The sequence below is a fragment of the Plectropomus leopardus genome, chromosome 12, assembly GCF_026936395.1.
Source record: "Plectropomus leopardus strain MGB_pleo_1.0 chromosome 12, ASM2693639v1, whole genome shotgun sequence".
Classification (NCBI taxonomy): domain Eukaryota; kingdom Metazoa; phylum Chordata; class Actinopteri; order Perciformes; family Serranidae; genus Plectropomus; species Plectropomus leopardus.
The window spans coordinates 23,553,869-23,572,121 of NC_142187.1; the positions used below are offsets into that span (position 1 = coordinate 23,553,869).

Genomic DNA, 18,253 nt, shown 5'->3' on the forward strand with positions numbered 1-18,253 from the left:
GCACCATATTTCCAGCTGTGAAATACTTTTTTAATATGCATGTAATCACTGTTGTGCTTATTGTTAATGGGCAGCGAAATAAAAGACAAACTCCTTGGGACTAGTTGCGTTGTTTATGCCAGTCATTAGGGTTTGAATGTGCTTTGGATTGGCATCCAATATAATAGTAGTTCAGTGTTTTCTGTTTGTCCAATCCCAGCTTTATCTAGACATGCGAGGTTGTAAACTAATGCTGGATAACATCTTATTTCTTCCAACTCTTTGATGTATCGATATAATGTGGCACTGCAAAGAATAGGGTCTGTATTCCTGACAGACACGAGATGTTCAGCAAGACTCACAGCAGAGGAGTAGGGAAGTAGCAATAACCTATTTTTCAAGTTATATTCTAAGCTTGCTTCAGTAATAAGATATTTTCAGGTAGACTGAGCCATGAAAGCAGACGGTACTGTGGGCTGAGTGCCTGCGACCCAGGTGGGTGGCTGGTGCAAGCCTGGGCCGTGTGGGGTCATGCCACACAGCTCATCTCTAAGCTTAATGGATTAGCTATCTCTGGTAGTACAGCTAACACTGTCCTTCACATGGCAATGCAGGTAACTCATAGCCTACATACAGGGAAAACAATCTCCTCAGCAAATGCGCTGTCATCATCCGAGGGTGTGATGAACTGATCAAAATCTCAATTTCATCTGGGAGAAATGCACAATCTTCATGTCATATGCTGTGCGGAGGCAGAAATGTTCCACTACCCCGGAGGGTTTGACTGATGTGACATATCTTCCCTTCTCACACCTGATGACAGTCAGAAATGTGAGTGTGTATGTTTCATTTTGATAGAAAAAGGTATAAAGATATAAATGCGCAGAGACTGCTGTACCAATTTCTATTTCGGTTTGGAAATGACATGAATGACTTTGCCCTCTTTTCCATAACTGAAGCATATAGTGTGGTGAAAGTGTGGTGTGTATGTGTGTGTGCCCCTCTGTTTGCCCTACTTCTAGTGCTAGCAGGATGTCACTCTGGTTCTTCATTCCCAGCCAGCTCCTCTGGGCCTGAATCACATCCCCAGGGAAACAGTGGTGAGCATGCAGACTGCTTCGCTCATTCATTTTTTTTCCCTCTTTGTTTTGTTTTTAAGGGCCTACAGGTTTGCACATAGGCCTAGATTTTGGGGAGGGTGCAGAGGACACATCTCCTTCAATATTTACAACATGTACTACATTTGTTCACCCCCAACAAAAAAAACATGAAAGGAGCTGAGTGCTTTTATTTTGATGAAATTCAAGCAATTTCCACCCCAAATTGCTGTAGAAAAATTCACTAGCAGGCAGGAAATTATGTTTTTGACAGTCAATTTTCTTGTGAGACCCCGAAACCACACGTTCTGTTCACGAAACCTATGCCCTTGGGTATATTTCACCACAGTACCTCACTATAAGTGAACCTTTGTAAATATGTAGACCTACTTGGGGCTGGGCAAAGTATCTACTATATATTGTGATATGATACTATATATTGTCTTATATTTTTGATATCATAATATTGTAAATGTTGTCTTTTCCTGCTTTTAAAGGCTGCGTTACAGTAAAGTGATGTCATTTACTGAATTTTGTGAGATTGTTTTAACTTTGCTATTATTTTCCTTTATGAGGGCTGCAACAATGAATTGGTTAGTTGTCATCTATATTGGCCAACTTATTTGGTAATTGATTCATTGGTTTGAGTAGTTTTTTAAGAAAAAGAGAAAAAAAAAGTCTCTGCTCCCAGCTTCTTAAATTGGAATATTTTCTGGTTTCTCTCCTCTTCTATGACAGAAAACTGATTATTTTTCTGTTTGGACAACACAAGACATTTGAGGATGTTATATTGGGCGATGGGAAACACTGAATTTTTCACTATTTTCTGACTTTTGTTTGGACCAACAACTAATCGATTACTCAAGAAAATAATCGATAAGATTAAGGTCTTTGTCTACTTATTCATTACATCAACATTACTGATGGTTCATCAGTAATGTAATTATCAGAAATCTTATTAAGTGCATTTTTTGATAAAGCACTAATAGTCAACCATACAATGTTGTCGCAATATTGATATTGAGGTATTTGGTAACAAAAATATTGTAATATTCGATTTAGGGATGCATGATAATATTGCCACATCTTCAGTATTAGCAGATATTGGCTTTAAAATTAAATATTGCAATCGGGCAACATGCTGATTTCTGTCGATATTTTTTAATTATCATTACTATTATTATTGACAGTGTGAACATGTACAAAACACTGACCCTAAGTTTAAGTGTTTTTCTTATTTTGCACAATGAATGAATATTAAATACACTGAAAAGTATTGCATTTCATTTCTCCAGCTGCCAGTGGGCTATCTTGATAAGAAAATGCATATTATGATGTTAATTCACTACAGAAGAGACTTGATGATGACTAAAATTAGGTGGGAAACAAAGGTTGATATATCGATATTTGTTATCGGCCAAATTAGTTATTATACACAGTTATATAGGATATAATTAAAAAACTCAATATAGTGCAACCCTGATTTGATTTTCCCCATATGGCCCAGCCCTAGATCTACTTATGATATTGTGGTGAAAGCGAGAAAAAGTGATCAAGCAGGAATCCAAACTGTTTTGTTTTTGTCTGACAGACTTTTAAGATCAAGCTTCCCATCAAAAATTCTTTTTCATAATTTCACTCGATACAATGGCTGAGTTGACATGCTAGTCTTTGTTGTTGTTGTTGTTGTTTCCATGAATAACACTTTGGTCAAATTTGATCAAAGCCCGAGAAAATCCCATCAAGTCTAACCACAGGGAGCTGTCCTTGGTGCTGAAATCAAGTCTAAACGGTGTGTGTTTTACTGCATGGGTCCACATTATACTTTGTATAACGTATGTGTATAGATGACGCTTAAATTATGAGGATTAGTATGGCATTATTGATGGTAAACGTAAAAAAAATACAATGTACAAAGGCACAATAATTAACGTGCATCACATACGTACCGTTCTCCATAGTTTCTGCGTTTTCACCGTGACAGAAGTGGCAGTCACAATCAAATGCGAGATGGAGACCATTATTCCAAACACAACCGCCAAGAGTGTCCGCACAGGTAGGAGCGCATAGGCGACGAAGGTGACCAGGATGAGCTGCCACACGCCTTGCTCCGGGGACGTCGGCGGCTCCATCCCCATCGCGCCCAGCGAGAAGGGACAGCAGAGGAAGGAGAAAGTGAAGCCGAAGAGCAGCGTCAGGTTCACAATCTGCTGGAGCTGAGTCACTTGCAGGTACTTGACATTAGTTACGATGAACAGGGACACGAAGATGACACAGTGGACCGGATGGGACCCCTTGGAGATGGTGAGGCTGGGGCCGGACAGCAACTCCACCACGGCCAGTGTCGAGGAGAGGAAGATGAGCACCGCCAGGGCTTTAAGAGTGGACGTCTGCTCCAGCTTCAGGTTGTAGTTTTGGAAGAGGGACTCGAGCTCCTTGCAGTCAAACTCGTCCTCACACGCGATGGTGGTCAAAGGGACGCCCGATGGACAGCGACTTCTCTTCCGCCTGGTTTTGACTTTCTGAAACGGTATTTCCTCCATGTCAGTGCCATTCATAAACTGAATACCTGCTCACAGCTTGGGTCAAACGGAACACCGGATCCCACGCCGACACGGAGCCAACGGGGGGAAAAGACGCGCACAGCAGGCTGGAGGCACAGCGTCCCAGATAACCGGAGACTGGCCGGTGGCCACAGACGCGCTCCACACTATCCACAGGTTGAATTGTGTTATTCGGAGAGATCATTCACCAGAGAACCCTTTAATTTCTCAGCTGTATCTACACGCGATCCGTACAAAAATATATATTTATCAAATTTCGTTTTAGCGCCACATGAAGAGCAGCGCACACGACGTCTAGTTCAGATGGTAAAAGCTTTTTGCGAGGCTCAGATAGGATCACGCCTGCGCATTATGAGGTGAAGATAAGACAGGTCTCAGCTACTCAACGCACAGTCAAGACGATTTGACTGGTGCGGCTGCAGAGCTCACCAATGTGACAGAACAGTGCATGCATCATCCATAATGTCCTTCGCTTTCCCACCTACACATGACATGTTTCCATCATTACAACCCGCGCAATCTTTTTTTTTTTTTTTTTTTTTAAACATATATGGATTTATTTATGCTCTTCCTCTTCCCGTCTCTCACATTAGAAACAGAGAAACATGTATATTACTGTTTCTAGACCGTGATTCATAAAAATTCTCACTAGAAATGCTGCCAGCTACTTTTGCTTGGCGCAGACATGGGATAGCAACATGCTTGCATACCGTTCATCATATGATTTCTGTGTTGCCAGTCAGGCAGCCACCCTCACCATCAGCACCCTCTTGGCATTCATGCCGTGGTGTCTCATTCATTACCAGGGGAGGATTAGTCATCCGTCACAGGCTGCCGTTGCCATGACCTGTCAGTGCCAGGCAGGGTGTAAGAAAGTGACAGATGGATGGCCCATGCCAAAGTCCAGCACTCTACCATGCTACCAGGACACTCACATGCCTTCTGTTCCCCTCCCTCCCATAGCTCCCTGTCAGCTGTTAGTATCCTTGCTTTCACTGATCTCACTCAGCTACTGAATGAGTGTATATGGTGTGACAGGTAAACAGAGAGAGAGAGAAGTGGATGGGCTACATTGGAAATAGAAACAGAAAAGTTAAGTATTTGGCAGCTGATCAAATTCAGGGTTAAAAAAGAGAAGCTTTAATCTAAGGGCAGTCTCGGCACAGAGGAGTATCAAAGGAAGATTTTTATGGGGAAAATAAGACATTAAGTCAAAACAGTTAGTTATTTAATGGATTGTTTGACAAAAAAATCTGCATTATAAAGAAAAATCAACAAATCTGAGGAACAGGGGTGTCATTGTGGGGGGAAAGAGAGACTGATTAACATGGACCCCAATTGTAGAGGGGGCCCTTGAAAACCCTAGAATGAGAAGTTTTCAATTTCTAAGTGATTAGTGCCACGGTTAAATTAAATTGGCTAAAACACTAGACTTTGTATTTTTGTAGATTTCTAAGGTTCCCTTCACCCCTTAAAGACACAAAATGCTTTAGTCCACCCCTACACTTGGATTTGTCTCTAAATGAAGCTAAAAGTGAGTGACTTCTTATGTTGCTGGAGCACCAACATACACAGTCATGTCTTTCCCCAAGAAAGCCAACTCGGGGTCCCAAACACAAGAAAAGAAAGGACAAGAGAGCAAACTGATCTTGTTAAAGAAAAACAAGATGACTAACAGAAACATGCATCAAAAGAGGAAGGGCAATGTGCCCCACAGAAACTGCGTATGCCCAGAATGTGGCGCTACAACCCTGCTAAGGTTTAATTGTTTGTTTTTTTGTGTCATTGTAAACTGAGTAACTTTGGCTTTTTGGACATTTGAGATGCAATTTTGAGCTTTAAGAAATTGTGATATGCCTTTACCACTGTTTTAGGACTTTTTTAATAGACCAAAATAATCTATAACTAAAGCTGCAAACAGCAGGCTTTCACACCTTCCCGTATGTCACAGCTGTTGGCGAGACAGTTGATGCAGCTGTGGGTTTCCATGACCATGGGACACTGAATGAGTGCATGAATTATACTTTATTTTTAACAGTTCCCTGTTTAATGGCCTTACTTCATGTTGCCAATAAGTGGTGCTACACGAGTGAGTCATCAATGTAGCAATATATTTACTGGCGTTCGTTTGACATGCGTATGCGTTTTCATGGATATTGGGAGTTCAGTATGTGTGCATCTGTGTCCACTTTGTTGTTGGACATTGTGTGTAGACCATACCATGTACAGTTCATGTAAATCGGATAACCTTTGTCAAATAGGACTTTTTGTTGACAGTTGGTGGCGCTCTGACTGTGACTCAACATGGATGTGTAGATGTCCTCAGGCCTGGACTCTTATCAAGCAAGTGAAATTTTGGGCAAATAGGATTATATAAAGTTACTGTACAGCACCGTTCCACAAAAACACAAAAGCTTTGCAATTTGGCTTCGGGCTTTAGATTCTGGTGGCCTAAGTTGAGATGGATCTACCAAAAAAAAGTTAGTAAGGTGCCTAAAATGATGTTACTGAGGTATCGATTAATCCTTCGTATTTAAGCATCACATTAGTTGGAGTTATACCAACCAAATTTTAAACAAATCCAATACACTCTCAAGGAGGAGTTGGTAAAAAGTTAGAATAAAATAAAAAAAAGAAGCACAAAATTCAATGGAGGTCAATGGAAGCTACTGGCTACGACCGAGCCCAATCAATGCAGAACTTTGCAGCTTTCATCAGTTCTGATGTGAATGCCAATATTTGTGAGTTGTGAGAATCAAAAGCCCCTCAAAAAATGCATCTGCAGAGCAGAATGATAATCTCTACAAAAAGTAAAGGGTCCTCATATAGTCAGTACCAGGGACTGTTGGTACTTACAAGCTCAGGCCCTGATGAAAAATAATAATAATAATTGTTAGCTTGTGACCTATTTAATATCTAAAATCTTAAACTGCAAAACGCTTTCTGTCACACAAAATGACTTGTCAGGAATTGTTGTGTCCACAGCAGTGGCCCTTACCTTTCCCTCTTGTCTGCCTGTCAGTCTCAGTCCTCTGTGTTATCTTTCCCTGCTCCTCTGAGACAAAGTTGTGGGACACAGGATGTAGGACACATTGCTTTTAGGCTAATATTCTGTCTTATCTACAAGGTTTTTACACTCAACACTTTCCAGCAGACTTGATTAGCTGACGCACAAATGCTGATGTGTTGCCGTAGATTCCCTGTCAATGAAAGAGATACTGTAACAAGCTGGAGGTGATGAAAACAGAACTGTCGTCAGTTATAGTAGAGTGTAATTAATCTGGCATTGATTTTCTGTCATCACTCTAATCAATTTTTCAATACTCCTTGTGTCGCAGCTCCTAAATTAACCTTAATAATGAGCGCTGCTGTTTTTCAATTTTGCGAGACACCTCGGCATCCTTTGATGCAAATGTCAAACTGTGCATTCAAACAAGATGAAAATCTGACATTCAAAATGCCATTTATGTATCAGCACATGCAGGTTTGTGGGGGTTTTTTGGACTGCGGTTGATTGACAGATGGTTTCTCTGCGCTCCTGTGAAGGTATTTCCAGGAGGACCTCTTGGCCTGTTTGTTGCCGGGTACATTGGGGGGATGAGAGCAGAGGCATCGTACGGTATAAAAGTGTTATTCCCTCCGCTTTTGATGACTTCAGGTGTAAGTGCATGGTCACACTCTGCTAGCCCTCATCTTGTGAGAACAAAGAGGGGTCTTATGGGAGTTCACACCACAAAGCTGCACTCCAAGGGCGTCGGACGAGGAGACAGCAGCCCGCACCCCGCTGTGTGCCTCTACTAAAAATCTTCGCTTCCTCTACGTCTGTCTTTCTATTTCTGTTGCTTTCTCTTTCATTACATAAAAAAACCCTCTCCGACTGAAAGATATGAAACAGCTGAGCATCTGAAGTGATGTAAAACAGCTGATTATGTATCTGACATATTTACATTGCAAAATCGTTACTTGAATAACAGCTTGATGACTCAACAGCTTGAGCTCTCTGGAGCAATTAAAATCTTTGCCGCCACATGTCAGTTGTATAGCTTCTTTCCAAAAGCTGATCTATAGCACATAAAAGATCTTAGCAAATGCTTGCTAGCAAATTTGGTTCATGTTGGGCCTTTGGTCACATCTCAAATGTGGCTTCTCTTGCAGATTGAACAGTGAGAAGTGTCACCCTGTTTCGCTCTCTTACAAAAGGATTCACGTAGCTTTTAATTCTCCAACCAGCAGGATGTTTCTGTATCTGGAAATGGATACCACACACACACACACACACACACACACACACACACACACAAACAATATTGGTTTGGACAAGGAGGGGGACAATAGCATAAGAAATAAATGATTAAAAAAAATCAGTCTCCTTTTACTTCAATTAATGAAGAATGTTCTCAGTTTTTTTAATTCTTTGTTGTGGAGGCATGCGAGGAGGCTTCCCAAATTCAATGTAGAGTAACTGACACACAAATGACCTTTTTGGTAGGTGAAGTATTCTAATTGTTAAGTTTACTTAAAATTGATCTGTATTTACTTAATTTTGTGAATATGTTGCAACTAAGAAATGACAAGTGAAATTTCCTCAGTCTCTTTAAGTGTTAGCAACTTCAGAAAACTAAGTTCGTCTGACTAAAATGGTCATCACAAAGAGGATTTTGCCAAATGATGAAGTAAGGACATCTGTGACATCTGTTTTCTTATCATGTTTAAGAAAATACAAATGTGACTGCAACCGGCAGGATTCAAATATATAGCACAGTGAACTTGATATAGTGAAGTTGCTAAACTTGTAAAGATTGATTTAATTAAACTTGCCATTTTTAAGTTGCAACAACTTCACGAAATTAAGTAAACATGACTAAATTTTAAGTAAACTTAACAATTAGATATAAAGTACACATAAATTAAAATTAATTGGTATAGTTACTGACATTTTTTAAGGCAGTCGGTTCCCTGGGTTTGTTTTTGGAGTTTTTTTGAAAGTAAAATTTTACAGATTTTACAGTGTATTTACATATTTTGTCAGATATGTTGTTTTAATGTTTTGAGAGTAGGCGCCCTTATGCTGTTGTTCTCCATGGGAGAGGGGCTCAAGTCACGTGAATTACAAGTGACGGAGCATTTTGTTATTTACATCTTTTATAAGAATAAACAGAGATGGCCTCCAAAGATAACCTGGTCTGCTTCAGTAAACACCTCGCCACTGGTTACACAGAGCATATTAAAAAGAGCATTCAAAGCTTCTACCTCCATCTAAATACTGCTCTACACTCGTTGTCATCAAGTGATCATCTGCAATGATAGCCCAGTATCCGGCAAGTCCCACCAGTGTCCAGATGTGGTTGAGGCATCGCTGGTCTTATAATCACAGACACATTGGTTCAACACCAGCAAATGAAACAGCCAAGCCAGACCCAAGAGGGACTGGCAATGCATGTTGTGAATTGGCTAGTGTCAGCCTTAATTAAAATGTGCTAAGAAACAAAACACCTTTTTTCACGATTGTCAGTCAGGTGTGCTGCTCTGGTTTTCCTCAGAGAAATGACTACATCTGGGAAGAAAAAGAAAACTACAAAAGATGTAGATTCGATATGAGATTCTGTGCTCCTAACATGATGATAAATTATTTTGTTTCCTTCACTTATGAAGAAGAATAGAAAGTATAAATCAAATATGGCCACAAGTCAGCTATTTTTCACATAAACTTAAAAGAAATTATTTCAAATTGAAGCCTTGAGCAGGAACCTGCAGAGGTCCATTTGTCAGGGCTGAGAACCTAATGCACACATAATTACCAAATCAAAACTGGACTCGGGGAAAAAAATCCACAAGCTTATCCTTTCTTCAGCACAGAGAGTGATTTATCCGCTCTACAAACACACATCTACAGTCACAACAAATACATGTAGAAGCCATGTTGCCCCCTTCAATCATGATTCAAACACAATTTGTCTGCTTTTCAGTTCAATGTCAATAAGGTCACTGAACAGGTTTGGACTGTATTTTAAAAAAATCACACAACTAAAATGGCCCCGTGCCTTCCCCACTTGTTTGTTGAGATTATTTGCAGAAAGATGATGACACATAACTTTTACAGCCAGTTATTGCTGTTTTGCTTTGTGTATCCTCTGAGGAAAGAAATAACAGCACCAGCATGGGTTGTATAAAAATTAGTAATCAGCAAAATTATCTCAATTTTGGGATCAATGCATTCAACCATGAGAACATGAGTAATATACTAAATGTGTGCTATTTTTGGTGTACTAACAATGTGTTTAATATATTAATCATATGTCATTTGTGGCGCTAAAAACATACTAATAGTTTGCTTGACTGTACCTATATGAGATACTATTAAGACACATTTAAATATATGTAAGAACATATTTTATACAAATTCTGTACTTTATTCCATCCTTCCATCCCATACAACCATCCAAAAGAAAAAAACTACACCCAAAAAAATCGAAATTATTTTTGAAAAAGAATTTAAAAAGGCATCCTAAAAACTCAAATTCATTAAAAAATTGGGTAAAAAAAAAGCCTTAGAATTATGAGAAAACACCCAAAATATTAACAATTTTTTAAAGAAATAATAATAATAAACGCCCAAAAACTCAAAATTATTAAAAAGAAACTTCAATGTTTATCATTATAGTTGGCAATTAATTTTCTGTCAATCGACTGTAAATCAACTAATCATTGCAGCTGTGCTTGTGTAAAATGTTAGATCATTTCATCTATGACAAAAATATATAATATAATAATATATAATAATAATATTTAATACATTTTTCATGAAAAATACTTGATCTGCAAATTAAGTAAAGCATTCAGATAAATGTTATTAAATAAAAAGTATAATTTTTCCAAAGTATAAAGTGACATGAAAATAAAATACTCAAGTAAAGTACAAGTACCCCATTTGCACTTAAGTACAGTACTTTAGTAAATATAGTTAGTTATATACCACCACTGGTAAAAGTCAATATTTGAAGTTCACCATTTTCCATTTTAGGAGGTGTAACCACCTACCTAGAGTAAAGTGACACTGACAACTTTGTCTATTTTGACTATGAGGGACATGTAAATCGAACCTGGTTTGTTAGGTAAGAAGTGCTAGAAATAACACATCAAGTAATACCATCAGATGTGAGCCTGATGCAGCACCTTCCTCTCCCTGAACAGCAGACATGATATTATCCCGTTTTCTCACATGACAGCTTGCTGATTGCAACCTTTTGCTTATCAACCTACACATCTGAGGGACTCGTTCAGCGTCTCCTCCATTATAGACAACACCACCCTTCTAATCTTCCACTCACATCAGCATTGCTAATAAGCTCGACGGCGAGAATATACTGTTTGTGGACACATTTATTTCGACAGATCAGATTTCCGCTGCAGACTGATGATGGAAATGGGACTGTTTATACAATATATAATATAATATATAGAAAGAGATTCAGTTTTTTTTCTTTTCTTGGTGTATTTATTCCTTTTCTATAGAATTAGTTGTTTTCTGTTTGGATGCTTTTCTTTCAAAAAGTCAGTCCGTGTCAGACAGACGGATCAGGGCCATGCTATTTCAGAGCACTGTAGACTTGAATTCAAAGGTTACTTCAGATCTGAACCCAACAACACTAAACACTGAAACATGAAGAAGCAAGGTCAAAAGATTGTTTATAATAACAAGAAAGTACCAACTGTGGCTGTTTTGCATGTGTCTGTGTGCAAGCTTAGGATGGATCAATAGCCATCAGGTGCATGAGATTCGAGTGCAGCACCCTCCCCATCGCGAAATCCTCTTAAAGCTTCTGATAGTTTGAGTAATCTGGTAGAGGCAATGTGTGAGCGCGAGTGTGTGTGTGTGTGTTTGTGTGTTTGTGTGTTTGCGTCAAGTCCATGTGCCTTGTCCCCTCCCACTAAGGCTGTCTTCCAAAGTATCACGTGCCCCACTGAATTTGAGTGCTTGAAGTGTGTGCTGTGCAGGGAGAGAGACACAGACAGAAAGACAGAGGGGGACAAACAGAGAACTGTTTACTTACATACCTGATGATGCAAAATATTGCACTAATTACAACTACCTATAGGCACTGAAATCAGCTCAATAATAATAATAATGATGATAATAATAATAATAATAATAATAATAATGACAATAATAAACTGTATTTCTACAGCATACAAGAAATGCAGTGCTTGAAAACATGCGCTTTACAACAGAGAAATGACATGTATCAAGTGCTTCACATGATGGAAAATTAAAGCTGGCTGTGAAGAAAAGAAGATTAGGTATGTTTTAAAGTCAAAATGTAAAAGAAATTGTCAATTATTATAACTTGGGCAGGAGTGTAAATATAAACAGTACAGGCAGGGCAGTTACACTGAGGCCTGTAGAGAGGGCAGGTCATCCAACAATGTGTCCAGTAGTCAACAGCAATCTCATTATTGTGATTACATGCTTTTTCTACTAAACTACTGTATATAAAACAACTATAAATAGACTATACAAAATATTTAATTAAATGAATATATTCTTGCTCTCTTTGTATACTAATATGCAATTGCATGCAATTGCACAATTGCATTACATGCTTTTAGACTTAAACTTAGACTTAGACACGTTTATTTATCCCACTTGTGGGAAATTAACTTGTCACAGCAGCCGTTTGTACAGAAAAAAATATATAAAAATATCAATATATACAAAATATAAAATATAAAATATACAAGAGTGCAAAAATAGGCATGTATCAAGACGAAGAAAAAAAAATGTACAGGTTGTAAATACAAAAGTCAGAGAAGACATGTGCAGAGATGCAACTTTTGATTGTAAGATTGTAAGATGTAAATTACATGCTTTTTCTAATAAACTATTAAAAAAATACTATAAAAATAAAAATTAATATTTTTTTGTACACAGATATGCCATGCATGTGCATGTTACCCAGCAACCATGCATGTACTTGCATGGTTGCTGGGTAACATGTAAGCCTATGTTGACCATCATCAAGACTCTTTTTGATCTAGTGACGATATAATACGATATATGGCAGCTAGTTTAGGTGTAAAATCTGTCAAGACTGACAAGCTGAGCACATCTGCAAGCCGAGCAGCAAGCCAAGCAATCATGATTTTCTGACATGAAAGCAGCAGTAAGACACATTGTTGATAAAATGTTTATATGCTTAATGTGGTGTGTGTGTGTGTGTTTGTGTGTGCTTCATAACTAGTAACTATGCCACATAACTTTGGCCTTTTTTGTTTGTTTTGGACATAATTCTGTTGTATCTACAAGACTGTACTCACCAAAGTACTTGCTAAGATGTGTAATCATGGTGATATTGCGACAAAAGTCCAATGGGACACACAAGCAGTCAGAAGATCAGGACAAAATTAAGCACTTTTTAAATGCTAATAATGATTTCTCCTCATACAAGAAAACTGTGTGTGCGCACAGTTAAGTAGTGTGCATTTTGGTAATGTTTTTTACTATTCATCTTTGGTTTCTCCTCCAAATAATTCTGGCTAACTTGGGGCATTTTTTTTAACCCTTTGAAACTTGGATCAAAATCGCTTCTCTTGTGCTGTTAGCATAAGCCTTTCATAAGTCTTTAAACCTACAAATTAGTACATTATCTTTCAAAATGAGAAAATAATGCAAAATGACAGTAAAAAAATGAAAAATGTTAAGGGAAAAAAGCCACAGAAAGAACTATATAATTATCATAATTACATATTTAAAATGATGGTACCAAATTTAGATTTAAAAAAAAAAAATCTTTCTTGTTTTTACTAATTTTCAGGTAATTTTCTTGTACTTTTTACTAATTTCTTGCAATTTTTTTGGGTCATTTGTTTTTTAATTGCTGATTGTCTTCTTCCCATGTTTTTGAAAGAAATCAAGCCTCTTTGTTCAGGTTTCAAGGGGTTAAATATGTGATTGCTTGTGTTCCTGACTTTATAGCGATGACGCCCAGATCTCAGCGATTTACTTGGCGAGTGGAAATAGCTTTGGGAATATATCAAAACCTATCTCAAGTAAAAGTGAAGTGAAATGAGAAAGAGATGGTGTCAGAAATGAGAGCTAGAAAAGCTGGAGATGCCCGTCCGGCTGCTTAACAAACAGACACCTACGATGAATACTAAGCGGGTCAGATGAGATCAGATAAAGAGTGCTGATCTGGGAAGCAGGCAAAAACAAAGCAGGTTGATTGGAGACAAAATGGATGAGACTCAACAACACTTGGAAAGGCCTGATGTTGAATAGGAACTGGATATTGAATTTCAAAGACACAAACAAGATTCGGTGGGGCAGGGAGGGGAGAGCCTCCTCTTATGTGCGGCCTGTACTGCTGTTCTCACAGGAGCCAAAGACTTCTTCAGTGATCAATAACCAGGAGAAAGTGGCCGCTGGCCTTGATCCTAATTAGTGCAGGGTTAGAGCAGATTAGCTTGCACCTGAGCCCCTATCTGAGCCTTTCTCAAACAACAGCTCCCTCCTATCGGGCTGGAAGCAACAGCATCAGCATAGCTCAGGGATATGTTGTGGGTGGGGGAAAGACATCTCAGTCAGTATGTGAAATTTTTTCTCACGTCGTGCCTCTTGTGGAAATATTAAGCTTTCATCATTCATTAGAGCCATAAAAGCAACACAAAAAGTACTGCGAGGTTCGGACAGGTGGGTCTCTCAATGAGGGGTGTGAGGGGGGTGATTAAGACCATCACTGCTTTTAAATAAGGATGGTTCTCATGACAACAGTGTGATTAGCTGTTAAGCCTTTGGTATCACGGCCAAGTCTGCTAAACACAAAGAGTTCAGGGAAAGGTTAGGAAGAGGAGACCATGAGGAGATTAGTAGGCTATGTGTTGCTAGCTGTGTGTGTGTTTGTTTTTGTGACTGTGCGTGAGTTTGCATTCACGTGAGAGATGGCCCAGTCTCCACTCCACTATTGTGAATTGACAGTTGCTATAAATAGGAAATAACTAAGCCTCTGTCGCTCTGTTTTCCTCTAAACAATGCAGCCAAATTAAATACTGTAAGCTTATCCACTCTGGAAGCTCATCAATTGATTGAAGCACCTCTTTAACATGTATTTATAGTTTGGTTGCAAAAGAAAAAGAGGAAGAAGAAGAAAACCTAAGGAAATCCAATCCAACATGTGCTTTGGACATAAAAAGACAAAGACAGAAGAAAAAAAATATGAAAAAGATATTCATTATAGTGTACAAGTAGCACATTTTTGCTTCACTCATCGCCCCTCTTTCCACTCTTTTAACCCTTTGAAACCTGGATCAACTCTACTTTTCTTGTGATGCTTTTAGACACCTTTCAAAAGTATTTAAACCTTTGAGTCCTGAGCAAATTGGTGTGATTTTTTTCAAAAACATAAGAAAAAAGGCATTGAGCAACTTTATAAGAAAAAAACTGGTAACTGACCTGAAAAATGACCAATAAAAATGATATTTTATTTCTGTAAAACAATTTAAATATATAAATATGAGATTTGGAACCATATTTCTCTGTCTTTTTTTTTTTTTTTTGAATAATCTACTAATTTCTTTAGATTTCTTGCTCACTCATTGCCTTTTTCCCCATGTTTTTTAACAAATCAAACCAAATTGCTCAGCATTCAAAGGTTATAATACGCTGTTTGTTACAGCCATTTCTAGCAAGCCCTTATAATTTCCCATTTGTATGAGTCACTTAAATGCATCACCTGACCTGGCATCTCAAGATCCTCTCATTAAAAGCAGGTGTGCTAAATTAGTGGCGCAGGGAAGACACCAACAGGAAACAGTCATTAACCGACAAGTGTTTGGGTACATCTAAGTTTAATCATAATAAAATTGTCCTTTTATTGTAATCAAAAATGTCTTTGTAGAGTCTGTCAGTAGACATGTTGTTACTTAGAAAGATCATGGTGATAGAATTTATCATTTGTATAATCAATTCTTGTTTGTATCATACTGCCTTATAAAGGCTAACCTCAGTAACTATCATCTTTTTCTGATCTAAAACAATGTAAATTTACAGTGTCTACGACATCCAAACAAAACCCAAGGCAAATCAATGTATTTATAGTTACTGTGCTCTGCCTTGGGTTCCCTTAGATTTGAGATTATAGGCTAGGCTCATACCACTTGCGTATATATACGAAAAACAAGGCACCTATGATTAATACCTGTAGAACGCCATAAGTGCTATACGGTATTTACATACTGAATATGATTACTCAAGTATGATTTAAACCAACTAACAGGTTTACTACACCCAATAGTCTCCAATTTATTGTAAAACATTAAATTAATTACTTTGTGAAATTAATATAGAAAAATCAATAATATATGTTATGATACAGCAGCTATCTTTCAAACAGCTGGCTGCATTGCCATCACTGTTTGTAGCTTGTGTTTTCTATCTGTTAAAATGTAGCCATTTCTTTTAGACTTGATCCAGTCATTAGTTTCACATGTTTTCAGAAAGTTAATATGTAATCAGGGTGTGTACAGGTATCAGACATTACATATTTAATGTTCTTTAATACCTTTTTGAGATAATTTTTAACAAAACGTAAGACAGATTTTACTCATTTAAGTAATGCAGGCAAGTATAAAGGTAGCATGTACACCTGTGTAGAGGTAGGTAAGACTAAATAAAGAGAGTTAAGGTTAATCCATATTTTGCCAATGAGTATATGTAAGTATAAAGTAAAAATACAGTATTAGGTGTAGTGGTTTTTAATATCAGAAACTAGGACTTTCACACAGAAGCACTTGATTCTTTTTGATAAAAGATTAATATTAAGAAATCACAAATTCAAATTTAACCCCTCATAACCTGAGCAATCTGGCTTGATTTCTTTCAAAGACATGGGCAATAAGCAATGAAAGATGAAATGACCCAAAATGAGCAAGAAATGATTGAAATCGTACAAGAAAATTATCTGAAAATTAGTGAAAATAAACTAATAAACTTAGTAATTGAATTTGATACATTTTAAGAAATTGGTGCAGACACCATGGTAATGTTAAATATCCAACCTCCTTAGTTTTGCATTACACATACTGTATTCCTGAAACAGCAGAATGAGCCAAGCCATGCCTAATGGAGGACGACAAGCTCTGTGTAACCGTAAAGCTACAGTATGTGTATCTGTGTAATGTTCACGGCTCCTCACCAAGCCTGACCTGGTTTGGGCTGACACTTCTGCCGGTCTGCATACAGAAAGAAAAATCACTTTGATACATATACAGCACAAACACACACACATCCAGCTGGCCATAGCAATTTCGCTCTCAGCTTTTTCCAAAACGGAGACTCCAACAAAATAAGTCAGAGTCAATCACGCACTCATATTAAAACCAATATATGCCTACACACACAGAGATGCCATCTCCCGGTCAATCTACCAGCTCATTCAAAGAGACAGAGGGATATTTGTAGAGCTGCCACCAATGATGATGAGTCTATTAACCCGAAGGCTTTTGGGTCAGACGAGAACCCTTTCACTCCTCCCCACTGCATTCATGAATGAGCGGCAGGACCTGGGAGCAGAGTTGTCAGCTCTCTGGCAGCCTTGTTCACATCAGCCCCAGAAATGACTGTATCAGACGGCAGAGATTTCTCTTAAGTGCCCCTCCATGTACTTTTTCTCCTGATGACAAATGGGACTTGGCCTTACCTCTCCTTGAAGGGAAGCAGCGGTAATAGAAGGGGAAATGAGGGAATCTAATCATGGCAATGATGATGATGATATACATTAACAGGTGGCGATACTTTATGGACAGCCGGAAAGATTTGATTGGGATGCTAATTGTTGTGAAAAAGAAAGCAAGCGGTGAGGCGCCACAGTGAAGACGGAGAAAAACTTGCGAGGAAATAGAGTGTGCTGGTTTACCAATTTGAACAAGCAGTGGTGTTTGTGGTGTTGTGATGCTGTGTGGACTAAAAATTTTATAATGAAAGTGCTGAAACTACAGTGGGCATGAAATGAGCTAACCCTGAGTGACTCCCCCGAGACACTGAAGATGGATTGCAAACCTATGTGTGTGTATGTGTGTGCTACTCTCCTGTCTATCACACACACTCTCCCTAGCTCTCTTGAGATAATTCCTTTACGACTATCATTACATTATCATAACACTGTCTAATGAACATAACCTTCCACGGCTAATTTGAATGACTCCTGGCCCTCTGTCTCTCTCATTTCCACTAAATGACTTAACCACATTAGTCCAGTCAGTCAATGAAGATGAACACTTTGAGGAGATGGATTTTTTTTGCCTCCAGGATGCACTGAACTGCTGTTGTTTCCAAACCTGGGAGCTGGGACCCCCACATGGAGTCACAAGATGAATCTGAGATGATTGGACAAGCAGAAAAAAACATTTCTGCAACACATCTTTTTAGCCTCTCCTATAATGTCTGCCTTTTTCCTTGTGAATCACTATAAAATAAAAATTTCACCCTTTGGTTAAACTGGCCACAGCTGATGGATACATGTAACTAATTATATGTAATTAAATTAAAAAATGAAAGTAATTGTAATCAATTAAAGACTAAAAATCTGAAGATTAAATCACATTTACTGATCAAAATGTTGG

The 18,253-nt window shown here is 38.2% G+C and overlaps 1 protein-coding gene and 1 long non-coding RNA gene across 3 annotated transcripts in view; one reads left to right on the forward strand and one right to left on the reverse strand.

The window, feature by feature from the left end:
• The window catches only part of LOC121952008 (adenylate cyclase type 1-like), a 54,363-nt gene extending 50,206 nt beyond the window's left edge, over positions 1 to 4,157 (reverse strand). The window contains exon 1 of one of the 2 annotated variants that reach the window (XM_088085560.1): positions 3,026 to 4,157. In XM_088085560.1, the coding sequence (XP_087941686.1) occupies positions 3,026 to 3,634 (609 nt within the window). In that variant the 5' untranslated portion in view covers positions 3,635 to 4,157. The remainder of the gene's footprint in view (positions 1 to 3,025) is intronic. The other variant, XM_042498516.2, reaches the window with a different exon arrangement.
• The window catches only part of LOC148188106 (uncharacterized), a 43,223-nt gene extending 25,122 nt beyond the window's left edge, over positions 1 to 18,101 (forward strand). Inside the window, exon 3 of the long non-coding RNA XR_015778169.1 lies at positions 17,940 to 18,101. This is a non-coding gene — a long non-coding RNA (uncharacterized LOC148188106). The remainder of the gene's footprint in view (positions 1 to 17,939) is intronic.
• Positions 18,102 to 18,253: the final 152 nt, after the last annotated feature.